We start from the raw sequence: 14,181 nt of genomic DNA on the forward strand, positions 1-14,181 counted from the left end.
TACATATACATACCCACATTCATACATACACATACACATACATATACATCCACATATACAAATACATACACTTACACATACATATACGTACATATATGCACATATGTATACATACACTTACCTACATATATATACACATCCATATATATGCATTCATACACATACACACAAGCACACATACACATACATATACATACACACCTGCATACATACACATACATGCATACAAACATATATAAATGTATATATGTACACACACAAACATATATACAGATAGACACATATACATACATATACACATAGATATAAATACATATAAACTCACATGTACATATATAAATGTACACACACACACATATATAAATTTACGTACACATATACATACATAGATACATATTATGATGGCAGATGAATTGTTACATGCATCCAGCATTACAGGCGTACACCCGTCACAGCTTTTTTTTTTTTTTTATCGCCACAGGACTTTTTTCTTTTTTTTTTTTTTATAATAGACAAATGCCTGAGGGAGTATCTATACAAACATGATGTTACAGAGTTTTAGCTTTGTACGACAGCTAAATCTCTCTCTCGGTTCAAAATGTTGACATCCAGCAACAAGCAAGAGCAAGATAGCCAGCAACAAGTAAAACTGCAGACAAGCTTAATGCGGGTACTGGTCTCCCGCTTTGTTTTTGTTTTTTAAATAAAAAGTTTTGTTGAGACAGACACTTTTGGAATAGTAAATGACAATGATATAAACAAATTCACACATTTTTTCACAAATAAAATCAGCGACGGATAATCAAAATATAAACACAGTCCAACCAACATATTAAAGACGCTTACTTTTTTTTTTTTTAAATATATGTGTATATATATATATATATAATGCATATATATATATATAATGTGTATGTATATATATAATGTGTATGTATATATATAATGTGTATATATATATATATATATATATATAATGTGTATGTATATATATATATATATAATGTGTATGCATATATATATATATATATGTGTATGCATATATATATATATATAATGTGTATGTATATATATGTGTATGTATATATATAATGTGTATGTATATATATATAATGTGTATGTATATATATATATATAATGTGCATGTATATATATATATATATAATGTGTGTATATATATATATATATATATATATACATTATATATAATGTGTGTGTGCGTATATATATATAATGTGTATATATATAATGTGTATGTATGTATATATGTATGTATGTATACATATATAAACACAGTCCAACCGACATATTAATTATTTAATATGTCGGTTTGACTGTGTTTATATTTTGATTATCCGTCGCTGATTTGTGAAAAAAATGTGTGAATTTGTTTGTATCATCGTAATTTACTATTCCAAAAGTGTCTGTCTCAACAAAACTTTTTATTTAAAAAAAAAAAAAAAAAAAAAAAGTAAGCGTCTTTAATATGTCGGTTGGACTGTGTTTATATTTTGATTATCCGTCGCTGATTTTATTTGTGAAAAAATGTGTGAATTTGTTTATATCATCGTCATTTACTATTCCAAAAGTGTCTGTATACAAATACACACATATATACATACATATATATATACACACATATACACCTATATACATATACACCTATATACATATACATATATATACATATACACACACATTGCTATATATATATCAATATAAGATATGTACATTAGGTATCAATATATCTATATTGATACATATCAATATAAGATATGTAGATTAGTCGTTGTGACCAGTACGCTCTATAGAATTGAAAATGATGGCTCATTGTTTTAGATTATAAATTATTAAGTTCAAATGTAGTGAGCATAGCTGTAAGTTGTTTGTTTAACTAATGTGTCACAACAATATAGAGGTATGGTTTGAGCACACATTGACATGATCTGATTGCAATGTCACATGATCTTTCATGGAACGCAATCGTTACAATATTGAGAGTCTGTTTTGGACAGCAGAAAGAACAGATAGGAAAAGCCAATCTCTGGATCCAGCAGGGTTTGTACAGATTTTCAATGTCCATTTTCAAGGACTTTTTTAAGTGTTCAAGCTCTTCTACAGCCAAAATTCAAGTTTTCAGAACAAAATTTGATATAGAAACAATGATATAATAAATCGAAAAACTTAATTTACAACAGGAAAAATTATTTTCATTTTATCTCTTTATTTCATGAAGTAGTTTTAAAGATCACAGTTATTTACATGAACATAAACTGATAAAGAATTTATAGCTTAAGCTCACGATTACACTTTGTAATTCAGTAATTATAAATCATTTTCAGTTCTTGTTTAGTTTGAAGAATTTCTTTGAGCTTAACCAGTTCAGTTGTTTTAAATTATTAGATAAAAAAAAAAAAGTACACTCGATTTCAATTATAATGAAATAACAATTGATTCAAATTGTGTAGAGATCTTTTAGAGGAACATTAACAAATGATTAACGAGACATTTTATTAATTATCTGCCAGATTGCGAGCATGTTTTGTGTAAAAGAGTTATGAACATTATAGATAAAAATACAACACACACACACATTATATATATATATATATATATATATATATATATATACATATTATACATTCCATTCACTTAAACCTCCGGCTATATAACATCAGGAAGGTGGTGGAAGTGGTCTGATATAGGCTCACTGAAGAAAAAACGAGAATCAAAACTACAAAATTTGAGATATCCAAATGTACTAGCTCTACAACAAAGGCACCAACATGGATTGTACAGTGAAGATTAGAGTTAGATCGATTTATCAATCTAACTGATAGACTGGATTGGAGGTATCATTCAATTTTTGAGAAGTTAGGGAGAAAAAAGGTATTAAGGGATTCTGACCTAATAATGACTAGCAAACAGGCATAAGACGGCATTGAATGATCTACTTACAAAGTGAAGAAAATGAAAGATTCATCAAGGCTTGAATCAGTTTATATTGGCCACAGACTGGTTAAAAGATTCACTTTTCAGCTTAGTTCATGAAAAAGCGATGAATAGTCAATAGTTGACAATGAAAAAAGTAGAGTTGTCATCATTTACCATGACTTCTAATAAACAACTAAATATAACACACCTATCTTGTTACTGGACCGCAGTCCAAGAAAGGAATTTCAAACTACAAGTAGCAGGACTCGGGCCAAGAAAAAAAAAAAAAAAAAAAAAAAAAAGGAGGAAACTATTGAAGTTGAAATAAAAATCATATATAAAAAGAAAATAAATAAAAATAAATTTAAAAAAGATATCTTCAAAAAAGTAAAAAAAAAGTGTGGGGTGGGGAAAGAAAAATATCAAAATTAAAACAACTATTAACTTTGGAAAATGATCTTCCTTTTCAGAAAGAAGGAGATAAAAAGGACTGCCTAATTTATATACTTGTATCATCTCAAACAAAAAAGGTGCTATACGCTAATTGGGGGAAAAATATAGTAGGATGTATGTGGTATAAGACAATGAAATTTCACTTCTTTTTGCATGGCCTTGAGCTGTTTTTGCAACTAAAATATTGTTGTATTTGGCATTGAAAGGAGATCCTATCAATCAAATTTCTTCTCAACTCCACTGGCAGATTTGCCAATAACCGGAATTGTTTGGTGTTCCAAAGAATGAAAAGGTTAAATTATCTGTGGCCTGACAACTGTCGGCAGTAGAGCGTGTGGATCAGTGAATAAACTACCATGGGTTACTTTTGTTCTTTTTCTCTTTTCTTTATGAATCCTGTCTCTATCTTATCACGGGAAGTATAGTCATTGAAAGCATGTCATACAGGCAAGACACGTTCAGTCTAGCACTGATGATTGGAGTTTTGCAATACTATTTTTATATAAAATGCCTTGTCCACTTTTTTATCAAATGTTCAATTATCTATTGCTGTGTACCTTTCCATAAAGTAGAGATAATTAATTCTCTGCAGAGAATTAATGACTGACCATAATGCAACTACTTATTACCTGTTCAGCCAGACAGCAGACCACATATATTTGGGGTTGTAAAGAAAACATAGGTTTGACAATGATCAATTCTTGATTTAAACAAGGATGTGACTATTGTATTCCAGGATATTTTGACACTGTGCCAGGAATAGAAGATTCCATCTCAGAATATCTTTGTCAGTGCAGTCACATAAAGATATAGTCTGATAGTTTCATAGAACTTATTCTTAGTTATCGCCTGTAGTAAGAATTGACCGCCAACCTCCAGAAAAATCAGCACCTTTCTTGCCATAATCATTTTGAAGTGACAGTATTAAAATTTAACTGATATGATAAAAAATATAAGCATTTTTCAATTGATTTTAAGAGTTATTAATGAACACTTAGATTGGAAAAGAAAACGGTTTTAGTTTGAAATTCTAAATAAAAATATTCAGTTGTTTTTTTTTTTGTTATTTTGTTAAATATATAAAATGTTAAAACTAAATAGAAGATTGAATTAAATTGAAATCATCATAAATTGATGGTATGTTTATTCATTCCATTCAAAACTTTAAATGAATGTGTTATTGCAAGACTGAAACAGGAAGAGAAGTTTTTATTTTGTAATAAGAAAACAAGTGATTTTTGTCTTGTTATAGTCTCATTATAGTCCACTACCACTTCTCAAACGAATACCATATAAGCATGTAGATTTTGTCAACAGCAGATGGCACTTAAGTTAGATAAGTACTTAGTGTTAACCTTTTCTTTGTACACTTATTCAGAATAAAATATGGTTGATTTATATATGTACTATCTTAGTAAAGCGATAACAATTTTGTTTTCCTTTTTATTATATGATCAAGAAGGTAAATGTTGATGTAACGATTTGTGGCAGTCATGGCTCCCAGAATTAGGACATGTACTTCTGTAACATACTTTTTATTAACCATATCAATGTATTTGTCTTGATTATTCCCGGCCTACAAGGCTACAACAGGATCATTACTTATTAATACCAAAATTAGGTGGAAACGAATAAAAAGTAGACATACCTTTAGAAGTTCTTCTTCCAAGTCATTTACTCTGGCCTGAGCCTTTTCTCTGTCCTGTCTTTCAGATACAAAATCTTCTGTAAAAATTTTTATTTGTGCTTTTAATGCAAGATTTTCTTCTTCTAATTTTGAAGACTCTTTTTGGACATCAGCAATCTGAGAAACAAAAAATAATACAAGGTCAAGCCGTGTGTCTACAATTAGTTGAAACAATGGCTGATCTCTCTGCCTGGAATCAGTAGATTTCTTGAGATGTTTCAGCCACAGTTTGCATATGTTTTATATTTCATTTTTTATTGTAGAGGTGATGGCATAAAAGTGACGTCACAAAATCCAAATATATCCCCTTAGCATGAAATTTAAATCATAGAGATCAATTAAGGTTCCTCAATATATATTTAATTTAATTTTATGCAAAGGAGGGAGACTCCTTGCCCCTAATTTTGAAAATAAATGTGCACATGGATTCAAAAAATATTGGACAAAGTTTTATAAATTTGGAACAGACATAAAAGGAAGTCTAATTAGTTTAAATTATTTCACTTTTCAATTGATATTTTTGCCAACAGATGTAATGGGTTTTATACTTTCTTAAAGAGAAAACAATGCATATAAACAACAAGAAAACCTGGAGGAAGCTTAAGTGTAAAAACCATAAAACTAATGTCTTTAAAATTACTGAAAATAATGTAAACTTGAAAAAAAAAGTAAACATTTAAAACATGTTAAGAAAAATAATTGTAAGAGAACTTAGAAGAAAATAATATTTAAAAGTTTTACAATTGAAATGATAGTTACTAGTTTTAGCAAGTAGACTGTCAAAAATACATACTTAAATGAGGCCAAATGTTATGATTTCTCTGATTGCCCCCTCAAATTTTAATAAGGTAGCAAAATCTAAGTTCTTCAAATTTTAATAATCTTTCTTAGACAAGTCTAAAAAAAAAAAAATTACTCCATAACTTACCGTACTATTCTGACTGGTTTTCATTCCTTCTGGAGTTCTGCATTGAACGACACCAGATGAACAAAGTTTTTTCATGTAGGATTCTCTCTGTTGATTATACAATTGCCACTTTTTATTCATTTCTGTTACTTCTGCAACTTTGGCTCGCAGTTTCTCATTGTCTGCAGCTAATGAATCCGAACTTTGCTAAAATAGAGAAAAACAAACTTGCAATGCATACAGTTATTAGAATCACTTTGAAATTTATAAAAAGTTGATAAAGAAAATCAACATTAAATTTTATTAAATGATCAATTTTTTAATTAGTAATACACATGAAAAAAAAATGAAAATGCTTAAATATCTCAATAATGGCATACATGCAAAAAGTTTGATCATCTAAGAGAGAATCTTTAAAAATTTTTTAAATCTGACTAAAAAAAGGAAGTTATGACTATTTTTGTGCCATGCACATTTGGATATTTTTGCTTTATGTATTTTCACAGGGTTCATACAGATTTTCAATGCCCATTTTCAAGGTTTTTCGAAGCCTTCTGACAAAATTCAAGTTTTCACAACAAAATTTGGGGTTTGTTTTACAATTCACAGTGATTGGAAAACATGGTCAAAAATCAAATATATAACAAATGTTACCATAGCTAGTAACATTTACTTTGCAACCTGCATCGTTTTTTAGTTTTTCTAAGTAGTTTTACATGCTTTTTATTTAATCTCAAATATCAACTCTTTTTACAGCTTTTAAATTTCTAACCAAGATGGCTGGGGCCTTGTCAATTTTTTTTAGCCCAGCCGGCCTCATTTTCAGTTATCAAATTTTTTTTTAGGTAGGGATGAGGGGGGGGACAAGAATTTGCCATTGGAGAGTCCCATCCCCACAAGGAAAGTTTTATCGGGGGGGGGGGGGGGACAGGCATTTATTGCAGCCATCACTACTCCTCCCTCTTTGTGTTCTCCCTACCAAATTAAATTATAAATGAGAGCAAAATTAGAGAGATTCGCCCCCCCCCATCCCCCACCCAAAGAAAATTTCTGTGATAATGGAAAACTAGGGAAATTACATGTGAACACGCTTAAAAAGTTGTCAGAAATTTAAAAAATCAAGTTTATATAATTATTTGGATTCTTCAAACTACTGTTCTCATCTTGAGTGTCATGTTCACAATGCTTCGGTTGATGTAACCTCTGACCTTCTTCGGCTGTATCTTGTCTAACTCGGAAATTTAGACAAAATTTCTAAAAAAAACCTCTTATTTACTTCACAATGGTAGCATGCTCTTGTTCTGACTTGATAGAGGTCCTAAGTAATTGGCAATTTATATATATATATATATATATATATATATATATATATATATATATATATATATATGGGGGAGGGGGTAGTTCTATCCTTTTGATATTATTTTCAAATTGAAAAAAATATCAAAAGAACAGTACTAAAAGTACTAACTCCTCTAAAAAAACAAGAACGGCCAGCAAATGGGAGATCATCATGCACTAAGTTTATATGCCTTCTACTCTAAACTCTAAATTATTTTTATTATCATTTTTTTTTCTTTTTTTCCACTAAAATTTTTAGAATAGTCTTAAGTTTTTTTTTGTGTTAGCAGCTAGAAAGTCATTTATTATTACAATTAAAGTTTGAAAATTAAGTATATTTGAAACCAAATATTTCTTGAAGAAACATCTATTTTATAAGAAAACCACAAATCAGATTAATTTTAAACAAAAATGTTTCTTCTTCAAAATAAACTTGTTGTTTTAAAGTAAACAATCAACAAAGGCTGATGCTGCTTCAGCTACTAATCAAATTGTTTACTTTCATTGAAAACAGATTAATATTTACGGGGTGGGGAAGAATAATTTTTAAAATGTTACTGGCACCAAAAGAGAAATCAACCTGGAATTATCATTTTAACACATAAAAATAATAAAAAAAAAACATTAATTTACTTAGTACGAAAAATATTTAGGAAAAAAAATAATTGAGACATTGTATTATGTTGAAATTTTAATTTTAAAATAACAAAAAAAAATAATGAATGGACCAGTTTATTTTGTACCCCAACAATAAGTGAGATTGATGCTTTCTGATTGCTTTCCAAATTTCATGACAAAATTCCCCATAAGCAAGTGTTACTGTGCGGTGGTAAAAAAAAAGAAAATCAGACACAAAATGGTTGTTTCAAAGCATTAACATTTTTATCATAACTTTCCTAAAAAAATCTTCAAATATATTATGTAGATTATCTCTATATTAATATGATAGCGTGTGTTTTTTGTGTCACGCTTACATCCAGGTCGTTTGTTACGTACTTCCATTTCTTGTCATAAATAATTTTACCAAGAATTCTTCATAAGTTTTGATTTCGGTTTCAATTATGGCTGATAGCACTTAAAATTATCTTTTTTATAAATAATTTTATCACAAATTCTTCATAAGTTTTAGTTTCGGTTATGGCTGAAGGAACTCAAGTTTATGTTTATATATATATATATATATATATATATATTTTTACAAAAATATTTTTTTCATAAGTTTTTATTTCAGTTTCGATTCAAGCTAATGCACCCAAGTCATATGGATAGATTTTTTTTACTTTTGAAATCCCAACTTTATACTATATAAAAATCAATAGAACATTAACGCTATAAGAATATATACAAAATCTGCAAGAATTAAAATATCATATTTAAATGTACTTTACGACCTGGCTTTGCCGGGTGTTTGTGCTAGTTTAGATAAATACTTTGTCAGTTTTAACAGAAAAACTACAATAATATCAGAACATCTCCATTTACACTGAACATCTACAGAATATCAACATCAATATATTACATGTAAATGAGTGCGGAATTTCCACAGGTCCTGCTAGTTATTTATTAACGTATGTGAAAGGATATTCATTTCTGAAGAAAATGGTGGTATTTTGAGGACTTGAAGGGTTTTGATTTTTAAAATTTGACTTTTTTAGTGGAACAACCTTTATCATCATCATCATCATCATCATGACGGGCTCCTTGCCCGGACCAATGTGACTCTTCCTCTCCAGAGTTTCCTGTCTTCCATCAGTTGCCTCAGATCTTCAGGTTCACAGTTGGCATTGTGTGCTTTTTGTTGGATGTATGTGGATCTAGGTCATCCTCTGCTTGCGCGTCCGTGTCGTGGAGTCCATAGCAATACATCATTCACCAATTCATGCTTGCTCCTCAGACAATGACTGATAAATCGTAGGCGTCTTTCTCTGATGGTATTAGATATGGCAGGTAGAATGCCATAAAGTTGCTGCTTCATGGGATGATTTTGCCAAGATATATTTAACATTGTTCTTAGCATACGGGTGTATGTGCCATCTAGTTTTCTTTCCAATCTTTTGGTGAGTGTCCAGGTTGTAGCACCGTAAACAAGGACAGACTCTACCACTGCCCTGAAGAACTGCCTTTTCAGTTTGTCAGCCAGTCTCGAAGTCCATACTGAATGTAGCCCATCCAATGCGGTCCATGCTTTTGAGATGCGAATTCCGATATCTCTCTTTGTGCAAACTATGTTGCTGCCCAGATACGTAAACTCAGCGACTTCTTTTAGTGTTGATCCAACCAAAGCCCTGATCTCTCCCTTCACATTAAAAGTCATAAACTTTGTCTTATCCGCATTTATGTGGAGACCAATGTCATTTGCAAACTTTTCTAGCTTGCGTAACAGTGTTTGTGCATCAGCAGTGTTGTTCGCAAACAAAGCAATATCGTCTGCGTAATCTGCATCAGTTATGTGTGCTGATTGATGATGTTTGTTTCTGGATTCATTTAGGGTGCAGCCTAGCATGTTGCGTATATCAACAGAGGTGTGAAGTACAAAGTCAAGACAGACAATGAAAAGAAAAGGGGCAAGAGTATCTCCTTGTAGAACCCCGGTGCAGATGTCGAAAAATTCAGTGTCCCTATCTGGCGACCTGACCGTTGCTTGAGTGTACTCATATAGCATCATGATAGCATTAATGACTTCATTTGGAATGCCATATGCTTTTAATATGCTGACCATTTTTCCTCTATGTATGGAGTCGAATGCTTTGGAGAAATCAACAAAGATCATGACTGCCTAAATGTTTTAGGCTTTGACTCCTTCAATCAGTCTCCTAACAGTAAGTATTTAACTAGTAGTAGAGCGATTCTTTCTAAATCCATTTTGGTTCTTCCTAAGCACTTCTTCGATCTTTGGTTGGATACGGTTGAGAAGCATGGCATTGTAGATTTTTGCTGCAATTGGAGTGAGTGTTATTCCTCTGCAGTTGCTTGGTATGCTTAGGTTACCCTTCTTGGGGAAGTATGCATCCTTCCCTCCATATATGAATAACTTTTTGTTTATATACAGAATTGCATGAATTAAGAAGTATGTCATTGAAGCCACCTGTCTTCCATACTTCAGGAGGTATGTTATCTAAACCTGCAGCTTTACAATTCTTGGTTTTCTTTAGTACAGTTAGAAGTTCCTCCATTGTAAAATCACCCTTCTCAATATCGAGTTCCTGTACAACAATCGGCTGAATTGGTTGGTCTGTTACTTCTGGTATGTTTCGAAGTAGCTTTTCAAAATGTGCTTTCCATTTCAAACATGCATTTTCCAGAGTGTTTGCTTTAACTTAGCTTTGGCAGGTCGTTTGCACCCAGATATCTCATTTACTACTTGCCAAGCCAGATAGGATTGTTTGTTACCTGCTGCATTCTGGATTCGATCTATTTGTTCTTGAACGTACTTCTCTTGTTCTGATAGGTGTATCATACTAAGCTCTTGAAGGGCCTGCTTCCTTAATTTTGTATTCTGTCGAGTGGGGTATTTATGTTGCTTTTTGATTATGTTTTTTTAACTTTTCTCGCTTCAATATTATATTATCATTTTCCCACAGTACTTTTCGTTTTACCTTGGGCTTCAGAGGTATACACATCTTTGCTGCTTCTTGGTGTGATCTAATGAAGTTTTCATAGGTGGTATTAGCAGTTGGTTCCTGCTCTTGTGCTTGTAAAGCATCAAATCTGTTTCACAATTCAAAGATGAATTTCTGTTGGATCTGATTGTCGTGTGACAACGTTGACCAGTTGTAAGGCTGTCTAGATGATTTTTTTAGTTTTGTTTGCTCGTAGGCTTAACTTCAACTTAGAGGTTACAATCCTATGATCAGAAGACACACCATAGAAACTGCTATAAGCTTCACGGTTATGACAGCTATTGATCCACTTCTTATTCATAAAAAGATAGTCCAGTTGTGCCTTGTCTCCATTTGGGGATTGATGGGTCCAGAGCTTACCGGGTCTTTTCTGAAAACGGGTATTCATGCATTATAGGTTGTTTTCAAGGAGAAAAGTTAATAGATACTCTCCATTTCGGTTTGTTCCATCATGGAAAGAGAACTTATGTTTGTTGTCTTCCTGTCCTATATGTGCATTCATGTCACCTCCGATAACCAATAAATTATGTTTGGGGATTGAGCGCATTATTGCTGACAGTTCATCGTAGAAATTCAGGATCTCTTGCTTGTCACTGACGTTGGTAGGGCTGTAGCAACAAATAACAGTAGTAGCAGGATTACCACAGAAGGTAGCAAGAATTATTCTTTGTGTTATCTGCTCAGCACTTTTCAATGATTTCAATGCTCGAGGGCTAAGCAGAAGTCCTAATCCCCCAATGGTATTATTTGTCGAATTTTTCCATGCTGACGCTGATACTAGTGTCCAGCTGTTACCAATTTCATGGTACTTTATGTCCATGTCGTTGTGGAAGAGACGGTGCTCTTGAATACACACAATATCGATATCGTGTTCTTTGGATGAAGCAACAAGTTCTGATATTTGAGATGTGGGTTGAAGTGTCCGTACATTAAAAGTGGATATTTTGATGGTATGTCTACATTTTGCTAGCTTAGGTTTTGGTGCTGTAGTAAACTTGTCGATAGCTGTGGCCGGTACCGGCACACCAAGTAGCGACCCTTGGTTACCCATGTGGCGGTCGATGCGGTATGGAATTCTGGTTTGATTTAGAATCATATTGAATCTTTCGATAGCTCGGATATCACCTGTGTGAGCTACGTCTACAGGCGAATCGCAATAATTTCTCAATTAGACAATCTGAACCTGATCGTTGATCCTTTAATGATTCTTCCACTCAGCGTTTATTGTGCCCTGCCATTGACTGATTCTTTAGTTCTTCCGCCAAGGTGCATAACTGTCATGCTGCTCCCCATGACGTTAACAGGGCCCATTTACCAGTTCAGGTTCTACATCAGTCTTCCGTTATGAGTGGTCCTACATGATTACCATAGACTATATCCTCATTCTGCCACGATTTAGGTCTGATGTAAGTGTTTCTTTCATCAGACGGTATAGCCTGTTGAGGCAATCCTATACTGTTGTAACTTCCGCACGAGCTATGATGTAAGGTTGACATTTGCGGAGATTCAAATACTTTTTATCACCAGGATCGGTATGCTCTTCACAACATTTTTTGAAGTAATGAAAAAAAAATAAATAAATAAATAAAATCCTTTAGTCACATGAGATTATTCTGTTTAACTAATATAACGCAATCAACGTCCAACTAAATTTGAAAATCTGTAATTATCAAAAGCATCTTATGGTCGATGGTTATTCCTAGTAAATATCATCATATGATGAAATCTACACTTGGAAGTATACTTTCTGTGGCCCCAATATATACTTTTCGTTCATTGTTATTTATTGTTGCTTTGTATTTGCCATTAGCTGTTAAATATTCATTCATAAGTAATTGTTTTTCTTCTACAATTACTTATAATTCTGATAAAATAAGATTACTTGCAATTATAAAGCATAATCTTGCATAAAATAAGATTACTGCAATTATAAAGCATAATCTATATATATAAAAGCAAAAATGTATGTATGTATGTTTGTGTGTTTGCTAAAAACTTTCGACAGACAGAACAAAAATTCACAAACTTGGTCTCATATGAAAGCCCATCCTTCGCCCAAGAAATATCGAAAAATTGGCCAAAAACGTTAATTTTTTCACCCTGAAATCAACACTTTTCTACAGGGGGGGGGGTCAGCTTAAACCGTCCTCTCATGATGAGATCGGTTCTACACATGCGTCAGACAACGTCATAACCTGATTTAGTTTAAATATTTGAAGAACTGACACAATTTCATGTACGTCGTGTTAGCTCAGTTGGCTAGAGACGTTTTGAGTTCGAATCGTGGTGCGAGATGCCTTTTTTTTTTTTTTTTTTAAATTTTAATATTGAAGCAGGGTTATTTTTCTTTTTTGTTTTTCAGATTTTTACATTTAACATTGTTTGCATTACGTTAGTTTTTTTGTGTTTTATTTTTACTTCGCTTATTCTTACTTTTTTATTACCCCCCCCTACCGTCCCGGTACCCCCCGCTTTATTTTTCAAATAAGTTTTAACGTTCGTTTTTCTGTTTTCTTTTTTTCTTTTGCTTATTCTTAGGTTTTCATTAACACCCCCCACCCCTGCCTGATCACACACACCTCCAAACACTTGGCAAACGCCAGGAACCCCCTCCCGCTAGTCTATATCTATATATATAAAAGCGAAAATGTATGTATGTTTGTGTGTATGTATGTATGTTTGTGTGTCTGCTAAAAACTTTCGACCGACAGAACAAAAATTCACAAACTTGGTCTCATATGAAAGTCCCACCTTCCGGACGACAAATATCGAAAAATTGGCCCAAAATGACCATCAGAAGTGCGTCAACTGATCGATTTTCTGCAGGGGGGGAGGGCCAAAAAAGTGACATTTTAATGTTAAACATTACATATTTTTAAATCGATTTATAACTGCCCCAAAAAATACGGGCGCCAACTCTTCTACATAAAGTATACATGCGGCCGTTTATTTTAGGTCAACTTGTATTTAAAACCCGCTGAGTCATGTCACGTGATCTTGACGTCAGCAAGCTCTAATGGCAGTCTGAATTTACAATTTAAAAATGTTGTTATCGGTAAAAAAAATTAATTAAAGCTAAACTATGAACTTCTACGCTATGGCAATGTTATCAAATTTATTAGCACATTCAAAATAGTTAGATACGATAGTTAAATGAAAAATAAGAAGCCAAACATGTGAAGTAAAAAAAAAATATGCTTGCAAAAAATATTAACGATCGAAGTTTTTAAAAATAAAAA

At 32.2% G+C, this 14,181-nt stretch overlaps 1 protein-coding gene across 4 annotated transcripts in view; it reads right to left on the bottom strand.

Annotated features, from left to right (window-relative positions):
* Positions 1–14,181, bottom strand: part of LOC145246005 (uncharacterized) — a 200,439-nt gene that overhangs the window by 59,985 nt on the left and 126,273 nt on the right. For all 4 annotated transcript variants that reach the window (XM_080107808.1, XM_080107809.1, XM_080107807.1 and 1 more), the window contains 2 exons: positions 6,003–6,188; positions 5,036–5,191 (listed from right to left, as the gene is read on the bottom strand). In XM_080107808.1, the coding sequence (XP_079963934.1) occupies positions 5,036–5,191; positions 6,003–6,188 (342 nt within the window). The remainder of the gene's footprint in view (positions 1–5,035; positions 5,192–6,002; positions 6,189–14,181) is intronic.

This window comes from Euprymna scolopes, chromosome 23 (genome assembly GCF_053919585.1).
Source record: "Euprymna scolopes isolate OS-2025 chromosome 23, ASM5391958v1, whole genome shotgun sequence".
In the NCBI taxonomy this organism is placed as follows: Eukaryota; Metazoa; Mollusca; class Cephalopoda; order Sepiida; family Sepiolidae; genus Euprymna; species Euprymna scolopes.